Source organism: Ursus arctos, unplaced genomic scaffold (assembly GCF_023065955.2).
Source record: "Ursus arctos isolate Adak ecotype North America unplaced genomic scaffold, UrsArc2.0 scaffold_20, whole genome shotgun sequence".
Classification (NCBI taxonomy): domain Eukaryota; kingdom Metazoa; phylum Chordata; class Mammalia; order Carnivora; family Ursidae; genus Ursus; species Ursus arctos.
Genome location: NW_026622875.1, coordinates 46,321,295 through 46,343,162, shown reverse-complemented (window position 1 = coordinate 46,343,162; position 21,868 = coordinate 46,321,295). Strand labels below are relative to the sequence as shown.

Sequence of the window (21,868 nt, the reverse complement as noted above, 5' to 3'; positions counted from 1 at the left end):
ACTAAAAGGAATCCGGAGAGATGCAGGAGGGAGCAATCCTGAAAGTCCTTTCAGACAACGCACTGCACTCAAAATGAAACCTAATTTCTTTCCTTGCTCTGCAAGTCCCCTACGTTTTGTAATCTTTGCCTACATCTCCTACTTCCTCTCCTCTCCTCCCTTCCTCGGTCCTTAGGACATGCTGTTCTCTTTGCGCGAAATTTTCTCCCCAGACCTTTAGTAAAGTTGATGAGGGGATAAGGCGCGGGGGCGGGGAGCGGGGGGAGGAGCTAGAGCGGAGGCGGGGCGGGGCGGAAGCGTGGGCGGAGACCCAGGAAGTGACGGCCTTGCTGGTGGTCCTTCTGGAGTCGGTGAAGTCCGCGGCGCCACCTCTGCGGCCACCGCGTTCCTGGGCGATGGAGAATGGAGCGGTGTACGGCCCCACTACGGAGGAGGACCCGAGGCCAGTCAGGGGCGCCCGGAGCGGCTTCGCCGCCTACTTCTCCCTGAGGCGGCTTCCGTCGCGTCGGCTGGCGCTCAAAGTCTTGCAGCTGGTAAGTCCGCGGCCGAGGTGGCCGAGCCGGGCCCGGGGACAGGGGGTCTGGCCCCCGGGGCCGCCGGCCTGCGGGCTTGGGAGGCTGCCGAGCGGCTGCTGCTTCTCGACCTGCTTGTTCAGGAAGCGGCGGTTTCCACACCCCCAGTTCCTTCTCTCTCGCCGGGAAAGGGGGGCGTTACCTCCCGCCGCTCGGCGGCCTCTGCACCCCAGTCTCACCTCCGCTGGGTCCCCGGTGACGACCTAGGGCCCCCGAGGGTGTTGCGCGGGTCCAGGAAATGCGTCGGAAACCCAGGTCAGCCGCTTAGACTTCTTTCACTCCATCTTCTGTTACGACCATCGTCTCCTCTCCCAGCTGTTACTCTGCATTATCGCCCAAAGTGCCTGTGTTTAGACTCCCAAGTGCTTTTTGTTTATCTTTCTCTGGTTGTTGTGGTTTTCCTGTTACGGGCCCGTCGGGGGGCAGTTTAATTTGTTGGACAAAGTCTTCCGTTTCCATGCATGGCATTGAGATGGGTGTATCCAAGAAATTGTCTCCCAAGTGTTTCATATTGACGGGAAAAGAATTACTTCTGGATGAGCAATATGTGTGTACGAAGTAACAGAGTGAAAAGGACAGCTCGTATTTGCGTGCAGGTAGCGAAAGTAGGGCATGGTTTACCCCTCTGAATTTCACTGAGTTTTCGTTTACTTTAGGCAGTAAAGGTACCTTAAACCTCCTAGTGAAAATATCAAAACGTCTTTGAATTTTAATTCCAATTGCATACTTACTGACATCCTATGTTCTGTTGCAAGCAATGATGAACATTTTCTGCCAGACGAAAAATCAGACTGCCTAGAATGTTCCTAAGTTGGTTTCGCTTGTTTTTTTGTTTTTTTCGTTTAGTCATCTCAAGTAAAAATAGCCGGTTGGTTTCCTTGGGAAGAACTTAAATTCTTGGAACTCTGATAACCAGAACTTACATTCTTAGAACTCAGATGACCTACTTTTATTAAATAGAAAAATAGCTGTCAGAAAACTGGCACCACTTTCTGGTTGTCAAAATGATCACATCTGGGAATAGTTTGGAAATCACGTGGAGGCAGGTGACAGTGTGGCCTACGGAATCCAAGAGGGTCTGGCACTCTCTCTCCAGCCACGTTTTAGGTAGTTCTACGCAGGCCGCCTTTCAGTTGTTAACAGGCATCAGGGGCTCCCTCCTGCCATTGTTCCTTTGTATCATGTCTTCCTTCTACCCAGAGATGCTTCTTCCTGTTCTTCTCGTCAGTTCTAACAGGACTTTAAGATGTCAGTGGTGTTGCTCTGCTGTGGAGCTAAAATGTTTCTACACACATAGTAGAACTCTTTAGAACAGAAAAGATCAGTATTTATATCTGAAGTATTCTTGCTGCTCTACAGACATCATCGATATTGGTGTTAAATCTCATTTTCAGTTGTCTGTTTTTCCTTTCTAATCAGAAATGGCAAAGCTGAAGTAAAATTTCTCATTACCTTATTTGTATAGTTTAATAAACTGTAGTTCCATGCCCTTGGAATAGACATACAACCAGAAATTTTGGTAGTAGACTTTACTTGGATGTGGAGAAGAGGGGGAGATGAATTTGCCTTGCAAGGATTGGTAGACTGTTTCTGCTTGTTCTCCATCATAAGGAGAAAGAGGGAAAGAATAAAAACTAATGTCTCTTCTTGAAATCCATTTACAGGCTTATCTCAGAGGTACTGCAGGTTGAGTTCCAGACTGTCACGATAAAGCAAATATCGCAATAAAGCGAGTCTAATGAATGTTTCGGTTTTCCAGTGCATAAAGAAGTTATGTTTGCACTATACAGTAATTTGTCAACTGTTCAATAGCATTACGTCTAAAAAAAATGTGCTACCTTAATTTGAAATATATTTTTTTAATTTTTAAATAAAGTTTTATTTATTTATTTGAGAGAGAGCATGACCAAGGGGAGGAGCAGAGGGAGAGGGACAAACAGACTCTGGACCCCGAGATTATGACCTGAGCTGAAACCAAGAGTCGAATGCTCAACAGACTGAGCCCCCCAGGCGCTCCTTAATTTAAAATACTTTATTGCAAAAAAAAATTCCATCCATTTTCTGAGCTTTCAGTGAATTGTAATCACTGATCACATCACCATAGCAAATATAATAATGAAAATGTTTGAAATATTGCAAGAATTACTGAAATGTGACACAGAGACATGAAGTGAGCAAATGCCGTTAGAAAAACGGTACCAATAGACTGGCTTGACTCAGTGTTGCCCAAACCTTCAATCTGAAGAATGTAAGTATCTGTGAAATGCAGTAAAGCGAAGTACAGTAAAAGGTATGCATTTATTTACTTATGGGGAACTTGTAATGTTATAAGAATGCTTTCTTTAATAGAGATTTTTAAAAATATTTCATTATTGCTTTCCATTTTGATTGTTATCTTTTAGTTCCTGCTTTGTTTATTTGAGTGAGGGCCTCTATCTTTTCACAGTAGTGTATATTACAGGAGTTACCCAAAAACTCCCAAGGAAGTTATAATGAAATAAATTAAGGCTGTCATCCAGCCTGGGGCAACAGGCAAAGTCTTTGCCTTAAGTCATATTCTGCCTTTAGGTTTACTTTAGATAACTTATTTTTTTTAATTAAGTAGTTTTGCAGAGCTCCAATAAGGGAACAGCTGTAATGTAGAAACCTACAGTCAGAAGAGGAGGTACTTTAACAAGGGACGTGCAAGCCCCGTGACATTTTCTCCAAAATGTGGTGCATTTCTGCATTTGGGTATGTTATTCTACCCACAAATCTTATGAAAGTCTCAAAACCCCAAAAGAGAAAGGAACCTTACTCTAAAACTTAAAAATCAGACTCTGTATACTTAGGAAATTCTTAGACTCCAAAGAGATTGAACTGGATTTCCTCTGAGGGTCTTTTCACTATTTAAGATTTTTACAAATCTCTGAGGTTCCATGGGGGTGTGCTGGTGCAGAGCTGAACACCAAACAGGTAGAGAGTGGAGCCTACAAACAGGAGAGGTTACAGATAAAGGAGTGGTTAGAGATCAAGGAGCATACCTAGCTCTTGAGTTACGTATTCTTGGAATTATGTAGCTGTGTCTGGTACCATTCACATAAAACCTTAATTTTGTCGGAGGCTTGTCCAGAACCTTAGCATCCCTTAACTACCATCTGCCCTTCAGAGCTTAAGGAGAAATACTCAGTTGGCAGTGCAATGTAAGGAGTCGCTGTGGTCCTAAATTTATGCAGTTTATTTCTTTATCAGTTTATTTTATCCTTAGATTCGTCTTTATGCATACACACACACACACACACATATATACACACACAAATTTGTGTTTGTGTGAAGTTTTTATTGTTGTTATTTTTGAGAGAGTTTGTTTTTGTTTTCAGGGGAAAATTGACATTGGGCAACTTAATTCCTTGCTAGTAACCTGGTGCAATGATCTGGATATGTGTAATATTCTCTCTGCAACAAGCTGACATTGTGTTTATGGTACCAGTTGAAAGTCCTGATGGCCTCACAGTACTGTGATTATAATGACTCTTCAGGCAAGCAGTTTGATTTAGAATTCAGCAGTGATTTAAATTTATCAAATTATAAAATAATGTTACTCTGTAAGTGCCAAGAAACAAATCCCTTAGAAGCAATTTCTCTTATATTGGTGCTCTCTTCATTTTTTCAATGTGAAAATTGATCTGTACTAAATTGAAATGCTCTATTTTTAACCTTGAGGAAGATCCATAAGGTCAGCAAATTATATCTTTGAACCTTTGTGAGAGTAAATATTTGCCTAAGGCAAGGGAGGCCTAGCCTAACTTCAGGCTGACAGATTTGTTTACTTGGACCTTACATAGGACTACAGGTTTTAGTAGCAAGTTCATTAATTCACAAATTAATATAATTTTGTAGCTGGGGCCTTATAATATAATGAATGGCAAACATTAAAAAGTTCTTTTTATAAGAAATGTTTTAGTAGTAAACTGTTAAAGACCAATGATGGAGACTTTGTGTTTAATATAATGACTGTTAATTTTAAGGAAGACTGATGTTTCAGAAGGGGTAGTGAAACTGAAATGAAGAGAGACACAGGGTAGTCACTATCTGAATGTTTAAATCACCAGAAATGTGAGTAAGCCACGTTTTAGTCACTTAAGATTTCCCAAATGTGTTGACCCTCGCACATTGGTTTTAATGTAAAATTAAACGGCAAAAGGGGAAATGCACAAAACTCTGATTGTAGCTTCAAAAATCCAGTGTTAAGGGAAAACCCACACAAACATACACAGTTGTAAAATGAGCTTAATAAACAATGTTAAGGGCGGGGGGAGAAGCACAGAGTGGAAACCTGGGTTTTGGGCTGTGCCTGGCCAGTGTGGGTCCTGGCCTATCAGAGATTCATTCCACTACCCGAAGACACAAGGGTGGGAGACTATGCCCTCCAAGGACCTCCCAGCTCCAAAAGCTTGACAATTCCCATAGTTCTATTTGGGTGAAATTTTATGTCATTAGAAGTAGTCACACTGGGTGTACTGTTAGGTTCTTAACTTAGTAGTCAGTAAGCAGCATTTAATGTGAGGTCTTCATGGTATGAGAGGAAACTATTTACCAGGAAATAATAATTGAGTCTTTCAACTTATTTTTTTTTTTTAAGATTTTTTTAATTTATTTATGTGACAGAGAGACAGCCAGTGAGAGAGGGAACACAAGCAGGGGGAGCAGGAGAGGAAGAAGCAGGCTCCCAGCGGAGGAGCCCGATGCGGGACTCGATCCCGTCACACCCTGAGCCGAAGGCAGACTCTTAATGACTGTGCTTCCCAGGCACCCCTCAACTTATTTTTAACATTCATCATGATTTCCTTATCCAGTGACCTTACCTCTTTTCTTATCCTTAACCACTTTGGTATTTAATGCTGGTGACTACCCATTTCTTGAAATTATTCCTTCCCTTGACTTTCACACTTAAATTTTTTTCTTTTTTAATACAAGAAGTGTTTGTTTACCAAAAAATATATATAAATTAGGATATATGATTAAAATCAGCCATGTTTCACCACCACCACCACCCCCATCACTGTTTTAAATTAATGATTTGGAGTATGTTCACTTGCTTATTAAGGAGTTTTCCTAAGAGGCGTTAGACCCCCTGTGACTTGTTTATCAGGTGTGGGTTGCTCTTTTCCCTCCTACTCCTGAATTGTGATACTGTTTCAAGCCCCACCCAGTCCTCTGTTCCTCCTGTCTTCTAACCAGCTAAACCAGGCAGGTAATCCCTGTTCCTTTCATCCGAAAGTCTGTGCTCCCTGGCCTGATCACCACATAACCACACCCAGCTCCTTAAACATTTTCATCATCACTCCCCACTCAGGTCAGTTGCCGTATTATCCCTGTGGGGTTTACCATGTAAATTCTTGCTTTCATGAATCTGTTCTTTTTTATCTTCCACCTGGAATATTCTCTGCCTATCCAGAGATCCTGTGTATCTCTTGGCCCTGCTTTGAGTCTTGCTCTTCCACTTATCCTTCTCTAGCTACTATTAGTCCAGGTGGATCTGAGTGTTTTCCTGAGATTTCCTGAATCTACATATAATGGATGGTCAGTTATGAGGTGTATTGTTTCTTGTACATTGACCTTGTTGCTCCGTCATTACATCTTCCTATACATATTACAGTGTTGGATACATAATACTCAAATGCACTTCTTAAAAAAGTTTTTGTAATTGAGGTATAATTGACATGTATTACTTTCAGGTGTTCAACGTAAAGATACTGTAGAGTGCTGTGGGAGATTATGTGGGAAGGTTTGGAGCATCAGACAGATGGGGAGTCAGGAGAAAACTTCATACTGAATATAGTTTGTAGTGCTGATTTTTTTGGCCTTTTACTGAGAATAGGAACTAGTAAACGTCCAAACTTGATATCATACCCTTTTCCTCTCTCAGGATGTCCAGGCAGAACCGGCCTCTTCCTACTGCTCTGAGGCCTTAAGGTCAGTAAGAATGACTCCTGTTAATAAGTTTGGAACAGGACTGGTGAGGAAGACCCTGACTGCTGCTGGCTGAGCTGGATCCGGCCCTTTTCTTACTGAGAGTAGACAAGCAGTCTGTATCTCTACGGAAAAGATTTTATTGTCCTGTGGCTTACACAGATGAGCGTTCCTGATAGCCTAATCATTGTAATAAGAATGGCTCAAGATCGGCTAGTCTCAGACCCCAGTCAGAGTTCTAGGCTGATACCTTCTCATAGTTAATTGACTTCCATATACCTGAGGTGGATTTGCCATGGAGAAACTCCTAAAAGTTGGATAAGATTTAATACAGAGGCAAGAATAAAGCAAATGGAATAGTAGACATTTAGTATTTCATTATACTGTAAGCATGTAAAAACTCACCCTGTAATTATAATTACAGGAGACTAAGGAAGTCCCTTTACACAGTGACTTTTCTGGGATTTGTCTTGGTGTGTCACCTTGTATCCTGTGCTGTAATAATTGGGAACAGTTTACCTAAGCTAACATCTGTCTGAAGGCGGTTGTTTGGGATATGCTGGACTAGTTTATGTCTTACTAACTTGTAGGAGATCATAACAATAGGCTCTGTTTGCATCCTTATATAGTTTCTTTTCAGTTGTAGGGATATATGAAATTTTGTATTGCCAGTTAGGGGGGGAAATCCCTTAGAAACCTTCCTACCAATTTAAGTTTGACCATTTTTTTAAACTTTTTATTTTGAAATAATTATAGATTTGCAGAAACTTGCGAAACAAAACATACAGCGAGGTCCCCTCAGTTTGTGTTCGTGTGTCTGTGTGTGTGACCTGTGTAGTTTCCTAGAGTCACTACCACAACTGTTCTAGAACTGTCCTAATCACCACAGGGTTGCCTCATGCCACCCCTTTACAGCCACACCTTTCTCCTCTCCCCTGGCCACCACTAATTAGTTCTCCAGCTTTGTAGTTTGTGATTTGAAGAATACTGTATAAACGGAATCATGGGGGCGCCCGGGTGGAGCAGTCAGTTAAGCCGCTGACTCTTGGTTTCAGCCCAGGTCATGAGATCGAGCCCTGAGTGGGGCTCCACTCTCAGCGCAGAGAATGTTTGGGATTCTCTCTCCCTCTCTCTCTGCCCCTACCCCCTCTAAAATTAATAAATAAATCTTTAAAAACATAAATAAATGGAATCATGTAGTATGTAACCTTTGAGTTTTGGATTTCTTCACTGCATAATTTGGAGATTCATCTAAGTTGTTGCAGATGTGAAGTTTGTTCCTTTTTATTGCTAAGCAGCATTCCATGGTATGAATTTACCACAGTTTGCTTTACAAAGAAGGACATCTGCATGGTGTCCAGTTTCCAGAGCTATGGTGACTAAAACTGTCATACATTCATGTATCGGTTTTTGCACAGACATGTTTTCATTTTGCCTGGTCCTATGCAGAATGTGGGAATGCGGTTGCTGGGTCATACAGCAGTCGTATGTTTAGTTCTTAAGAAACTGCTCAGTTTTCCAGAGTGGTGTACCATTAACTTCTGTTTGATGAAAATATTTTGTAGCCTGGGTGGCTCAGTCGGTTAAGTGTTCCGACTCCTGAGTTTCAGCTCAGGTCATGATCTCAGTCAGGGTTGTGGGATTGAGCCCCGAGTCGGGCTCCACGCTCATCGGGGAGTCTGCTTGAGGGTCTGTCTCTTCCTCTGCCCCTCCCCCCACTCATGCTTTTCTTTCTCACTCTCTAAATAAATCAATAAAATCTTTTTTAAAAATGAAAATATTTTGTAGGATAACATTTTTATAATATGCAATATATCTGCTGATTTTGGTAGCACTCTTGTTGCCATTAATATATCTGGTTGCTTCTGCTGGTCTAAGGGGCAAAATGGCATTTCCCGATAGGCTTTGATTTAGGTCACCAGTTATTTTGATGGTCTTCATGCTTGAAGGAAACTCCCTTGGCCTTCACAAAACCCACACAAACTGTCCAAGTGAACCTCTCTTCTTTCTCTTCCTTCCTATTTCTAGAGAAGAGTTAGCCCCAAACCTGGGCCCTGAATCCTATCTATAGAGAGCCTCTTTTCTTCCTCGTCTTTAGACCCACCCATCTTACTGGTTTCTGGCTACGTATTTAATCATGCTCAGTTTTCTCTCATATTGAAATTCCCTTCCCTTTGACCTCATCCACTACTGCCCTGTCTGGCCACTCTTTTCACACTCTGCCTCTTGACTCTGCTGGCTCTATCCCACTGCTTTGTCTCCCCCTCACTGCCCATCATACAGTACTGTAATCTCAGCCTCCGTGGTTGACTACACTGCAGTGGGCTTGCTGATGTCACCAGCAGCCTTCTTGTAGCTCAGTCTGATGGCAGTGTCTCAGTGTTGTTCTTACCCGACCTCTAAGTAGCATTCGTTACCCGTGCTTACTTTCTCTTGGTAGAAGTACTTTTTCCTTGGTCTAGTACCTCTTTGGACTGCTGCTCCTGATTGTCCTTTGCTGGTGTCACCCTCTCTGCACATCCTTTAAATCTTGGGTTTGCTCCGAGTTCTGCATAAAGCTGGCTTTCTTCTGGGTGATCACACTGGCTGATGCCCACATCTTCATCTCCGCCCTAGGCCTCTCCCCTGAGCTGCAGACCTGTATATCCTTGTGCCTCCTAGACACCTCCCTTAACTCTTTCACAAACCCCTCATACACAGCACCTTTACAACAGAATGTATTCTCTTCCCAGCATCCTTGCCTCTTAAAAAAAAAAAAGACCAAAAACCCCGACTCTTTTTTTCTGCAGTGAGGCCCCAGTATATTAATATCTTATATTCAACAGTGGGAGTGCTGTTAAATTCCACTTGCATTTAATTGAGTTGCCGAATTCACCGGACTTTACCATTGTCCATTCGGTGCACTCCATTGTGACACACACCTGTCTTGAGCATTCTTGCCTCTGCCTTCAGTTGACTTGGGTTATTCCCACTACTGCCAATTATATTTTTTATGGTCAAACATTTAATTAAATATTACACAGACCGAAATTGAGTGGGGAAAGTAATTGTTTTTGTGAAAACTAAGTTGAATGCTTTGGAAAGTCCGAAAAATAAATTACTAAAGTATTTGCTGCGGAATTAAGTGAGAGTGAGGCAACCGGAAAGGGCTAGTAAAACTAGTCCAAATCCACAAGGATTCTGCACTCTGCTTCTCAGGTGTCCAAGGTCTTGCTCCGCTTCCACTAAACATTAGTCTGCAGGTGGTAATTATCGATGATAAGAGTGATGAATGCAGAAAATATGACGTGGAATTCCAGTCAGTAGGCTGAAACCCAGAGAGAAACCCTATTTCAAAAGATCAGTGAATAAACATGCCTTTTTGCTTTAAGTTAAAATAGCATTCACGTCTGTTATCTTGTTTCCTACTCTATTTGTATGCGTCCTGATAAGGGCTTCTGCTGCCTCTCACAGTGATTTCAGGACTGTTCTCCGTTACCACCGCCCAGCTCACTGTCTTCCCCTGGTTTCTTGCATCAGCTTCCCAACTGGACATCCGCCCCAAGACTGGCCCTTCCCCCAGCCCCGTCTCCGTGCTATAGCCAGCGAGAACCACTGAAAGCATAAGCCTGAACGTGCTGCCCCTTTGCTTTAAAACCCTTAGAATCCAGATTTTTTAAAAACTAGTAAAAGAGGACATTTAGATCTAGCCTCTGCTTACCTCTAGAGTCTTGTCTTATCATTTCTGTGCTGCCATCCCCTTCCTTCACACTGGATGCTTGAACCATGTTGACTGAACTGGCTTTCTGGGTTCAGCGGGGGGGGGGGGGGGGATCTATGGGTGCCTTGGGGTGGGCGGGTGCCAGGCGCGCTCGCCTCCAGGTCCTTCTGTGTACTGCTTCTCTGCCTGGAGCTTCTTTCCCTGTCCTTCACCCCCAAAACTGACCCCCTGTCCATCAGGTCTCCGCTTTGCTTCAGGAAGCCTTTCTGACCCCCAAGTGGAGGGCCCCTCCTGTGTGCTTTTACAGCAACACCCTGTATTTCCTCCAGGTCTAGCGTTTAGCACTTGGCAGTGAATTATTTGTGTGCTCGGATTCCCTTCAAGCCCACCAGAGTGTGAAGTTCTGTGCAGACCAGGTCCGATCAGTAATCTTATTTGCCACAGTCTCCACTTCACAGAAAGTTGAGTGAACCGATGAGTTTTCTGAATGCTGTAGGTTTCTCTGGAAAACACTTGCGTACACAGTGTTGTTTCCTTTGTAGCTGCTGTCCCTGCTGGCCTTTATCTGCGAGGAGGTCGTGTCACAGTGTACACTGTGTGGAGGGCTCTACTTCTTCGAATTCGTAAGCTGCAGTGCCTTTCTTCTGAGTCTCCTCATCCTGGTCGTGTACTGCACTCCGGTTTATGACCACGTCGATACTACCAAAGTCAAGCAGTCGGTAAGCCTGAGAAAAAATAGAATCCCTTTACGAAGAACATGGCTCTTTTGGAAGCTTATGTAGTTTTATTATTCAGACGAGTGAGGCTTTTAAAACTCAGTAACAGGAGAAGACGCTCTCCATGGGTCCAGCTCTGCCCCTGAGAAACTCCGTTGTCCCTGCCAGGCGGGGTGGGAGAGGGGAAAAGTGAAATCAGAAAGGGAGGGACAGACGCCGTCAGGGGTTTACAGTTATTGGTGGTTTAATCTCATTCACACTAGGTATTTTTTAAAGACTAGGATTTTTGTCACTTCTGATTTCTCGCATTTCAGAGCGCCACGCATGGGTTCCACTGTTGTCCATTGCGTCCCTGCTCTGTGCCAGGCAGCATGCGAGACGCTAGACAGTGATGAACTAATGCGATGCGTTTCTGGAGCTTTTCAAATAAAGCACCACATAATGCTGCCTGTTTTGTTTTGATTTTTTTTTATTATGAAAGAAGTTATCAGTGAGTGAATTAAAGCACTTGCTGGATTTGTTTGAACAATGTCCCTTTTAATGAATTTCCCTTTTAATGAAAGCGCACACGAGAATTTTATTTTCACAGAATCAGTGATGCATAACTTTCTAATGACAGTCTGCTGGTGCGTGTTTTTATTTGAGTATAGTGTGGATTTGTGAGATGACACATGAGATGATTCACATGCTTACTGCACTTAAGAAAGAATCGAGCACTTTCCTTCTTCAGTAGTTTTGGAGCTAACAGTAGTGGTTTGTGAAAAATTATACATGTCAGGGTTGACATATGAAAGCATTTACAAATTAGGGTGAATTTTTAACTATTAAGAACAAAGGATAACAAGATCAGTACAAAGCAGTAAGATTCTGTTAATTTTTTAAATTAATGAGAAATAAGCATTGGGTCATATATTAATATACACCTAAGAGGTTTACTTTTTTCCTGTATATCTTTTGGTACCTTTTAAATCTTGTGCTCTAAGAATCCATTACCTAATTTAACAGAGTTGTTTTAGGTTTAAAAATTAAAAAACAAAGTTGATACCACAACAGTTAAAAAAATAACTTCGAAAAACAGGTCGGATCTGAATCACATCCACCAAGCCTTGGAAGAGCACATAGGTGCAGCTCGTGGTGTGGCCGGTAGGTGACGGCCCCGTTACCCTTCCTGATGATAGCGGCTGTCCGCGCACTTGCGCCAGACGCTTTACGTGCTGTGGTTTAGAATCCTCACACTGTAATGCTCCATTTTTCTGGTGAGGAAATTTAGGTTCTGGTGAGGAAATTTAGGTTCAGAGTACATACCTTGTCCAAAGTTACACAGCTAGGGTAAAAATAAACTGAGACTGGAACCCAGGAAAGCCCTCAACACTCTATTCCATTCTCTGGCCTCCCCCTGCTAGAACCAGCGCCCTAGCAACTTTTGATGCTCTCATGGCAAATGTCATCACCTCAGGGGTCTCCCTGTAATGATGACAATAGCAGAACCCATTTATTGTATGGAATGCATATTAAGAGGATGCAGAGAATACCTTAGAATCTTTGATAATTATATTTGTAATCTTTGTCAGTTCTTCCTTCTTACAAAGAGGTATGCGGTAAGGTTTTTGGATAAGTGAAAAGTTTACTAGTATATTTGAGCTGATTGATTTGTAGTTCCAGTGTATAAATTTATAAACATTAAAGATTGAAATTATATTTTCATTTCTTATCTCTCAATGGCAAAACAGTATCACTGTCCATAAAAATATCTTCAGAAATGTTTAGTTTTTATTTCACTGTGGCATCTGTAGTGTTTAAGAACATTGATCTTTTTGACAAGAAACAATATTACAATATTTTCCAGTTTAATGGTCTGACTAAACTAAACAATATAAAACATTTATTACATCAAAGGAGCATTTTAAAGTTATTTTAAAAAAAGTTATTTTAGAGTAAGTACTGATCTTAAAATGTTGAAGAGGGGAATAAATCAGTCATTTCATCCTAAAACAGCTTTTGTAAATATTTTACTATATTTCTTCTGGGTCTTTTTTATCTGTTCATAGGTGATTAAGAGTCATAGTCCTATATGCTCTACTTTCCACCCAACATTATAAGGATTTCATGTTTGTTTAAAAGGTTTAAAAATCACTTTTAATCTCAACTTATTAATGTACTTAAATACTTTTTAATGTCAGAGAAGTTTTCTGTTTTACAGAAAATGTTTTGAGAGGGTGGTGGTGGTAGTGTCTGGGCGGTGGGGAGGGTGAGCTTTCTGAAGGGGGAATCTTTTCTATTTCAAGCTGTTGTGGCTCAGATTCTGTCGAGAGTAACAACAGCCCACACTTATGGGACATTTACTGTGTGCCTGGCACTGATCTAAGCACTTTCTACCAATTAACTCTAATCTTTAGAATCACCTGTGACGAAGATACTGTTATTACTCCCATTTTGCAGATGAAGAAACTAAGGCACACAGGTGCTACGTAACAAATTCAAAGTCATAGAGCCAAGAAGTAGCATAACTGGGATTTGAACTCAGTCTGGTTCTAGAATCCATGTTTATTGAACACCACGTTATTCTGTCTCAAAATGGTTGTCTTGTTTAATACCTCCTTGAATGTACTCCAGATAGCAGTAAATGGAGTTTTATTTGTATGTCGTAGATTTGAGATCGTATTCAAAGGAATAGGAAAAATAGAGTATTGCAGAAAAACCACCTCTTTTAGAAGCAAAGAGAAAAATCTCTTAATTTCTTTATAAATGTTAAGTGTACAATGTCAGTATAGGAATTCTATATTGGATGGGTTACTGATAATAGGTTTGGTGGAGATTGCCCATCAGAAAACTCCAGAAGTATCAGACTTAAAACCCTTTGGGGTGGCCATAATTTTACCAGTTTCTCCTCTGAGTCAGGTGTGCATGTCAAGCACTGGTTTCAGTTGGCATCTGAGAGGAGCCTTACAAAATTGTGCCTGAGAGAGCCCTTGGAAACCCAGGGAGAACTTCATGTCATGAACTGCATTATGAGGAGACATGGAAGCTTCCATAGAGTAGATAAGCTCATCATACAAGCTCATTTTGGGTTACTTGGAACAACTGAAAGCATTATGTTATTGCAGAAAGCTTAAGTGTCTAGAAAACATACTATTGGCATAATTTTATGTAGTTAATGATGGGTGGTTCTTCTGATTCTCTCCTTTCCAGAGTGCTTTCAAAGCGCTGAAGTACCCTCAGAGACGCTATCCTAGCATAGAATACAGATCCTCCTCGACTTACAATGGGGTTACATCCCAATAAACCCGTCATAAGTTGAAAACATCCTGAGTCAAAAGTGCATCTAATACACTTCGCCTCCCGGACATCATAGCTTAGCCTAGCCGAACTTCACTGTGCTCAGAACACTTATATTAGCCTGCAGTTGGGCAAAGTCATCTACCGCAAAGGCCATTTGATAGTAAAGTGTTGACTTGTGTAATTGGATACCATACTGAAAGTGACCAACAAAATGGCCATGTGGCTGCAGAAGGGTTGTCAGCGTACCTGTCATTTACCCTTGTGACTGGTGGGTAGCCAGGAGCTCCTGCCACTGCACAGCATCTCGATGGGGGATCGTCCCACACGGCGCTGGCCTGAGACAGTGTCCAAATGCATAGTCTGAAGTACAGTTTCTCTTGAACGTGTAACATTTTCGCACCATTTGAAGTTAAAAATTATAAGTCAGGGGCTGTCTCTACTTTGAAAGGGAAGAAAATTTTTTTGTTTCTGGTTTTGGGGTTTTTTTTGCTGAAATAAGATGGGATTTCATAAACCTTTGGCTTTGATAATTTAAATATGTCCTCAAGAAAAAGACACGCGCGCACGCACACGACCTTTTGGGGAACTGTGCTTATTAAAAGATTATCTTGTAACGTACTCTAAATACGCCTATGTAAAGTGTGAATAGTGTTTCTTTACGGGGGGTTAGTGAACGCCAGACTTAAGGGAAAGTTGGAAGGTGAAGTATGTAGGTTTGGGCTGTGTGAAGAAAAAACTGTGTCACTGAAGTTTTTTAAAAGTAAAAAACAAAAGCATTCGTTTCTGTCAACCTAACTGTGTTCTTTATGCACGTGTTACAGGATTTTTATATTACTTTGGGAACAGGAGGTGTGTTTTTGTTGGCATCCATCATTTTCGTTTCCACACATGACAGGACCAAAGCTGAGATCGCTGCAACTGTGAGTACCTTGTACTTCGAATCCTTGCTTATTAGTTTTGTTTCCTTAGAAATACGGAATTTGGAAAGTACTTGACAGGTGATACAGTGTGGGAGAGTAGTTTGTCTTGTAATTTATTTTTTAGTATCATTTTGAATAGAGCACCTAAGAGCAAATAAATATGATAGCCTTAGGAACCTAGAACCTGTCCTTAGAATAAAAACCCATTTACTCCACATACGAACATGTCACTGCTAATGGAAGTGGTAGAATTGACTATTATCCTATACTTTTCTCCTTTCAGTCCAGCAAAAATACACCTGCATGCTAGGTGCCGTTCTAGGTGTAGAGAATACACAGGAGAAATGATCCAGTGGTTCAGCCTTTATAATAAAAGAGATAGATAAGTAATTGTCTTTATCTGAAATTCTTGGGGGGGGGCAGATTTTTTTTGTCTTTAGAATTCAGAATACTCTGGTTTTTGGAAAGGTAGTACTGCGCACATTATATGACCCTTCAGAGGGCCTGGGGCAGCACCCGGTAATCCAACATGTTGATGTTTCTGAAGCATGAATACTCACAGTAAAAAGGATAAAGACTGTAAGTAGTTTTACCTCGTGCCACTTTTGAGCCCAGTAAATTATGAAATCTTTATTTTTGTAGCTTTTTGGATTTCAGAATTACAAATCAAGGATCACGCACCTGAATGGGTACCAGTGTTGTGAACGTGAATAACTTGATAACTGAGTAACAAATCCTCTTGCAAGTCAGTTCGGTTCCAGTTAATCCTTGGTTTGTGACAAAGCTGAAGTTATATTAATTGACTTGTCAGCTAATAGATCATTAAAACTACTTTTAATTACAGAACAACTCAAAGGGAGTTCAGAGACTTGCATGGTTCTATCTGCCTGTTCACATGAGCGCAGTCTATTAGCACAGATGTAAAACACGTAAAATAAAACGGAAATTAAATTAATGCTGAACCGTGACTCATTCAAGCAACAAATAATACTTCTGCATGGGCACATGAACCAGTGGGCACACGAAGAGAAAAATCAAAGTTTTAATAGACCCTTATGGTTAATTTCAGTTTATATACATATTTTTATTGCCGGGGAGTATGATAAGGGTGATCAGTAAAATGTTTTGCGGTACTAAAATGTATTACTATAAAATCGTTGGAGGAGGGCACCTGGTTGGCTCAGTCGAATGAGCGGCTGACTCTTGGTTGGCCCAAGTCATGATCTCAGGGTTGTGAGATTGAGCCCTTATCCTGGCCTCCGCGCTCAGCAGAGAGTCTGCTTGAGATTTTCTCCCTTTCCCTCTGCTCCTCCCCTAGCTTGCTTGCTCGCTCTCTCTCTAAAATAAATAAATAAATCTTTAAAAAAATAAAATAAAATCCTTGGAGGAAGTGAAATAGAGTTGAGGAAAGTTGAGTTGAAGGGGGAAAGAGTACATGGCATGAAATTCCCAGCTATTAAAACAGAGCTTATTTGTGAGTTACAATTAGGTGACGTATTAGATTAGTACAGTATGTAGATTGCATTGGATATATTTAAGAGGTAGTGGTAGTTTAAAATTCCGTATTTATAACATGCTGGAAATTACCTTTTGGAACTATTTAAATTATGAAAAAATTTACAAACTTAAATGAGCGAGGGAATCCATTAAAAAAAAAAAGAAAGAAATTGTCAAGTATGTAAGCAAAAGATCTGGAAGATCATTTGTCCGGATAATACGGCATAGAGGGCCCTGCGTGGACTGAAGCTCTCGAGGGGGTCAGGGCTGGCTTCACAGACACAGTGAAGTCTGGTCTGTCCTTAAAGCATGTAATATGTCTGCCAGGCAAATAAGGGGATAGATGCCGTCAGCCAAAATGAAAACTCCAGAGGGGAGAAGAGACTTGGGTTTGGAGATGTGGGATTGATAATTAAATGTAGGTTGGATGTGTTGGGGCTGTTTGGGTGAATTAATGAATTTGAAGTTGAGTTTGCTTTACAGTGAGAAGAGGCAGAATGCATATTCTTTAGGATAGAGGAGTTGGGTGTGAAGGGTCAAGAAACTAGAGCAGACAACAACAAAATGTTAAAAATCTAGAACAGGGGTACCTGGGTGGCTCAGTCGGTTAAGCGTCTGCCTTCGGCTCAGATCATGATCCCAGGGTGCTGGAATTGAGTCCAGCATTGGGCTCCTTGCTCAGCAGGGAGTCTGCTTCTCGCTCCGTCTGCTCCTCCCCCTTCTTGTGCTTGCTCTCTCCCCGTCTTCTGTGTCAAATGAATAAAATCTTTAAAAAATCTAGAACAAACTGCTGGTTACCAGAGAGGAGGTGGGTGGAAGGAGGGTAAAGAGGTGATGGGGATGAAGGAGTGACTTGCTGTGACGAGCACAGGGTGATGTATGGAGTTGCTGAATCACCATATTGTACACCTGAAACTAATGTTGCACTGTATGTTAACTAACTTGAATATAAATAAAAACACAAAAACAATAAAATAAAAATCATGGAGAGATGGAGTGTTAGAAGCGGAAGGGACTTTAGCCATTACCTATATCAATTTTCTCTTTTTACAGAGCAGTTCTTTGGCCCCCATTTCTTTAAGGGTTTTGCTAGTGAAGATCTCTTGACAGAATTCTCAGAATGAGATTGATCATATGTTAGAAGAGTACAATGAGGAAGTGATTTAAGGAAGAGGAAGTAGGTAGTGGTGTCATGTTGCTGTGTCATTACAGTGTGACAGTTAACTAGAAAATATTTTTTAGGTAATTTAACCTAATAAGTATCTTCAAAATTGAATTTCTGTTGATCAGTCAATGGACAGTGATTACTTCTTGCCATTTTCACCTATGCTTAGCTTCTACTCACATATTTCTCTTACCTCCTCTGTGGGTCAGTCTAACCATTGCTAATAATCTTGTATTTTGTTTCATTTTATGGGATTTTGTTTTTCCTCTATTAACCGTAATTTCACAGATTGGCACCCCACATATACACATGCACACCTAAGACAGGACATCTCTGTTTTGTGAAACTTCAACTAATAGCCATTATTCTAGAATTTCTTTTTGTAACATTTATTTATTTGATGGCCTTAAAGTCTTTTATTACTAAGGTTAAAAATAAGTGTATATGGTAGGGGCTCTTGGGTGGCTCAGTGGGTAAAGCGTCTGCCTTTGGCTCAGGTCATGATCCCGAGGAGGTCTGCATTGGGAATCCCTGCTCAGCAGGGGGCTGCCCCCTCTTCCTCCACCCCTCTCTCTGCTCCTGCTCTCTCCCTTCCCCGCCCCTCCCTGCCTCGTGCTCTCTCTGAAGCGCACTCTCTCTGCACGCTCTCGAATAAATAAAATCTTTTAAAAAAGGAAGAGTGTGGATAAGATAAAACTGATGAATCGTCTTGCTTTGTATAAAACACTCCCACAGCCAAGTAGGAAATGTGAGATTATATTCCAAAATCTGTCCTATATAACCCTTGTTCTTTCTTCTCCTCAGGTGTTTGGATTTCTAGCAAGTATTATGTTCCTGTCTGACGCTGTGTTTAAGTTCTTGGAGAGACAACAGGAGCCCCAGATGAGGAAACCAGAGGCTACCAGGAGGGCAGGGGCCCTCACAGAACCCCTTAATGCTTAAGGACTTTGGGGACCGGGTGTTCCATAAGGTATGGACTGCGTGGTGCCTGAGCCCTGGCCGAAGGTCATGTAGAATTTGTGTAATTGTTCAGCCACTTCTTTTGGAGAGCAAGGGGGGGAGGGCAGGAAGGCCATTTTATTAACAGTGGCCTGTGGGGCAGTCACCGCAAATTAGACCAGAGTTTTTGGGTTTAAAAAATTTTTTTCAAATAACAGTTGAAACTTCCGTCACATGAAATGATTCTGTGTTTGTTTTGGAGGCGAGGACAGTTGTTCTTTAAATCACATAGCTCAACTGATGATAATTTATTCTGTTGTTGTTACCAGGCCTAGCTTTCAAATTAAGGCTGTACAGCCAGCATGATTAAGTTCATCCACTTAGAAATTGTTTTATTTTTAAATTAATTTGCTTAGCCAGAAGTTTTTTGGGTTTTTTTTTTTTTTTCGATGATGATGAGATCAAATTTAATGTATATTTGAGAGATCACTATTTAAAATATTGGCCTAGGTGTTTTTTTCCCTTAAAAATGTAATACCCAGGCTTTACTGTATCTCAGCCTTAAAATTATATTGTAACATTTTAGGATAATTATTATTAACTCTTTGAGACCTTTTATAGCCTAATAGAAACCGTATGGCAGGTGTTGGTATTTTATATGTGTAAAAGCAACAACATCAGAAACCCCATGTTTATACTGCACTTTGGTCGTTGTTGATAAGCAAAAAAAAAATATATATATATATATAACACATAGAAAAATGGAAGAAACTCTCATGGCTAAGGACCAAAGATAAAGAAGACACACTTTTTGCACAATACAGTGAAAGTAATTATAAAAATAGGCATCAACCACTTACCACTGTCTGAAGAGATAAGTTCATACTATGAGTTAGAAATTGGTCCTTCCCCTTACTGGCATACGGTTATTTCTCCTGAAGTTAATACAGCTCTGCAGGTCCCATGCAGTGTGCTCTTTGAAGCCTCCCCTCTTTTTAAAACCCCAGCCTTTGATTTTTCATCTCTTTGAGAGTCTCCCTTTCCTGTCTCTTTATCCACGTGGTCCATACGCTGCTCCATCATCGACAGAGGTGAGCCTCTCGCACTGACTCTTGCCTGATGGCTGTGGTCTTTAGGTGGTCCAAAATTTGGGGCCCTTTTAATTGCATCAAATATGTAGCAGGATCATTAGGGTTCTTGTTCCCACACTGGGCATTACTCTGACTTCTTTTCAGGGGAGCCGTTCTTAAGAAGGTGAACATCTAGCAAATCCTGCCCAGATTAATACCGATGATGGTGTAAGGGAGTAGTCCATCCATTCTCAAGAGACACTTCATAACTAGTTCTGATCATTTGGAAGAATTGTCTCTTGCTGGCAGGCTTTCTTGGAACCAGCAAGATAGGGCACTCGAGAAAGGACCTTTCTGACCAAGTGGTTCACAGAGTAGACCTCTCTTGTCCTCCTCTTGGATTTTTGACTCGGGACTCCAGTGTTAAGGCAATGAGCCCATGCGTCAGGACTTTGGTGGAAGTCTCCTAGGCTAGCTGGGCTGGGTTTTCTATCGGAAGGAGTGGAATCATGTTTCCAGGGACACAATTGAATGACCCTGTCCTTTTTAAATTCCTCATTTGTGTGTTGTTGACGTGGCAAATGTCGTGGTCAGAATCCATCATTATGGCCAGACACAGCTTCCACTCTGTCTTACTGACTCAGGACCTTATCCCTTCATACCAGAGCTTGGGTGCTAGGTAGTGTGGGTGGCGCAGTCCCACTGCCTCCCTGGGAGATGATGAAACCGATCACTGATGCTGTCCTTACTGGGCGTACCATCAAAGAGAGGAGAAATAGCCCGGGTCTGGGTTCCAAGAATAAAGAGTGGTGCAAAAAGAACTCGCTTCTGGTCGGCAGGTTCTGGAATTTCCCACCCAGCTCTACCCCTGTCATTTGAAAACATCTAGACACAGCAAACTGTCTGGGCTACCTCAGCCCCCCCTCGCCCGCACGCATGGACTTAGTTGAGGTTGATGGACGAGTCCCCGCTGGCCTCACACATGGAGCCGTTGACACTGAGCTTCAGCTCTGAGGCTTGGCTCCCATTTGTTTCCTTGGGACACAAGTGGGCCACATAGCTGTCTACTTAATCCTTCCCTTTTCAGAAAGATCATATATTCCCTAGTATTTTTGGTCACTCTAGAACTTTTCTTCATACTGTTTGTTATGGGACCCATGACTGATTAGCCTCCTGTTGTAGAACGAAATGAGAGGAAAAAGACCATTGGAAAATAAAAAGTTTTCAAGGAGAACTTAGGACCAAAACCCCTTCTATGTCCAAAACAGGGTACACTCAATAAACTGAAAGTTAACATAATTTTTTATTAACAGCCATGTTAGACTTAATTTGTTATATTTTATACAAATAAACTGTTTAGAATGATTCTTAAAAATTATAAGGGAAATGCACATACAGTAGAAAAGTTTTATAATTGCTGTACTTAAATTATGTTCTGTTTGGGGACTGGGAAATGTATTTTTACATTGTTTATAGCCAATCGCTTTTGTATTTATCAATTTAAATCCTGTGTGTCTTTTTTTTTTTTTTTTATCTTTCTCAATGTCAAATTTTGTAGTCTTCTTTTTAAATAAATCCATTTTATTGTCTGCTGTTGTAGTTGTTTCATTCTTACTTCAGAAGCCTGATGCTCGGGGAACCTGTGTGGCTCAGTCAGTTAGGCAGCTGCATTCAGCTCAGGTCATGAGCCAGAGTCTGGGATCCAGCCCTGCATCCGGGTCTCCCCGCTCAGCAGGCAGTCTGCTTTTCCCTCTGACCCTCCCCCTTCTCATGCTCACTCGCTCGCTCTCTAATAAATAAAATCTTAAAAAAATAAATAAAAGCCCATTGCTGAGATGAAAACTTTCTCCAGAGTTCTAGGGGTTGGCTCTACGACTGTGTAAGTCCCTGTGTAGAGCACTGAACTGTGGGTCGGTCCAGGTGTGGGGCACACGTAGTAAAGAAACAAACCCTCTTCCTACCCAGGGGCCGCCCCTCTTGCTGCCAAGATGGAACACACCTTCAAACAGTATTTTTCAGGAGCCATATATGAAGAGTCACGAAGAAAGGAATGTTATG

At 41.5% G+C, this 21,868-nt stretch overlaps 1 protein-coding gene across 5 annotated transcripts in view; it reads left to right on the top strand.

Annotated features, from left to right (window-relative positions):
* Nucleotides 1-291: 291 nt before the first annotated feature.
* CMTM6 (CKLF like MARVEL transmembrane domain containing 6) overlaps nucleotides 292-21,868 on the top strand; it is a 29,934-nt gene continuing 8,357 nt past the window's right edge. For 3 of the 5 annotated variants that reach the window (XR_008960632.1, XR_008960633.1, XM_057315944.1), the window contains exons 1-4: nucleotides 309-533; nucleotides 10,767-10,943; nucleotides 15,041-15,139; nucleotides 18,606-18,771. Coding sequence is in view for 3 of the 5 variants with exons in the window: in XM_057315944.1 (XP_057171927.1) it covers nucleotides 396-533; nucleotides 10,767-10,943; nucleotides 15,041-15,139; nucleotides 18,606-18,743 (552 nt within the window). In the remaining 2 variants the exon portion in view is untranslated. Of the gene's footprint in view, nucleotides 534-10,766; nucleotides 10,944-15,040; nucleotides 15,140-18,605; nucleotides 21,400-21,868 lie in introns of those variants that run through there. The other 2 variants (XM_026496842.4, XM_057315945.1) reach the window with 2 other exon arrangements.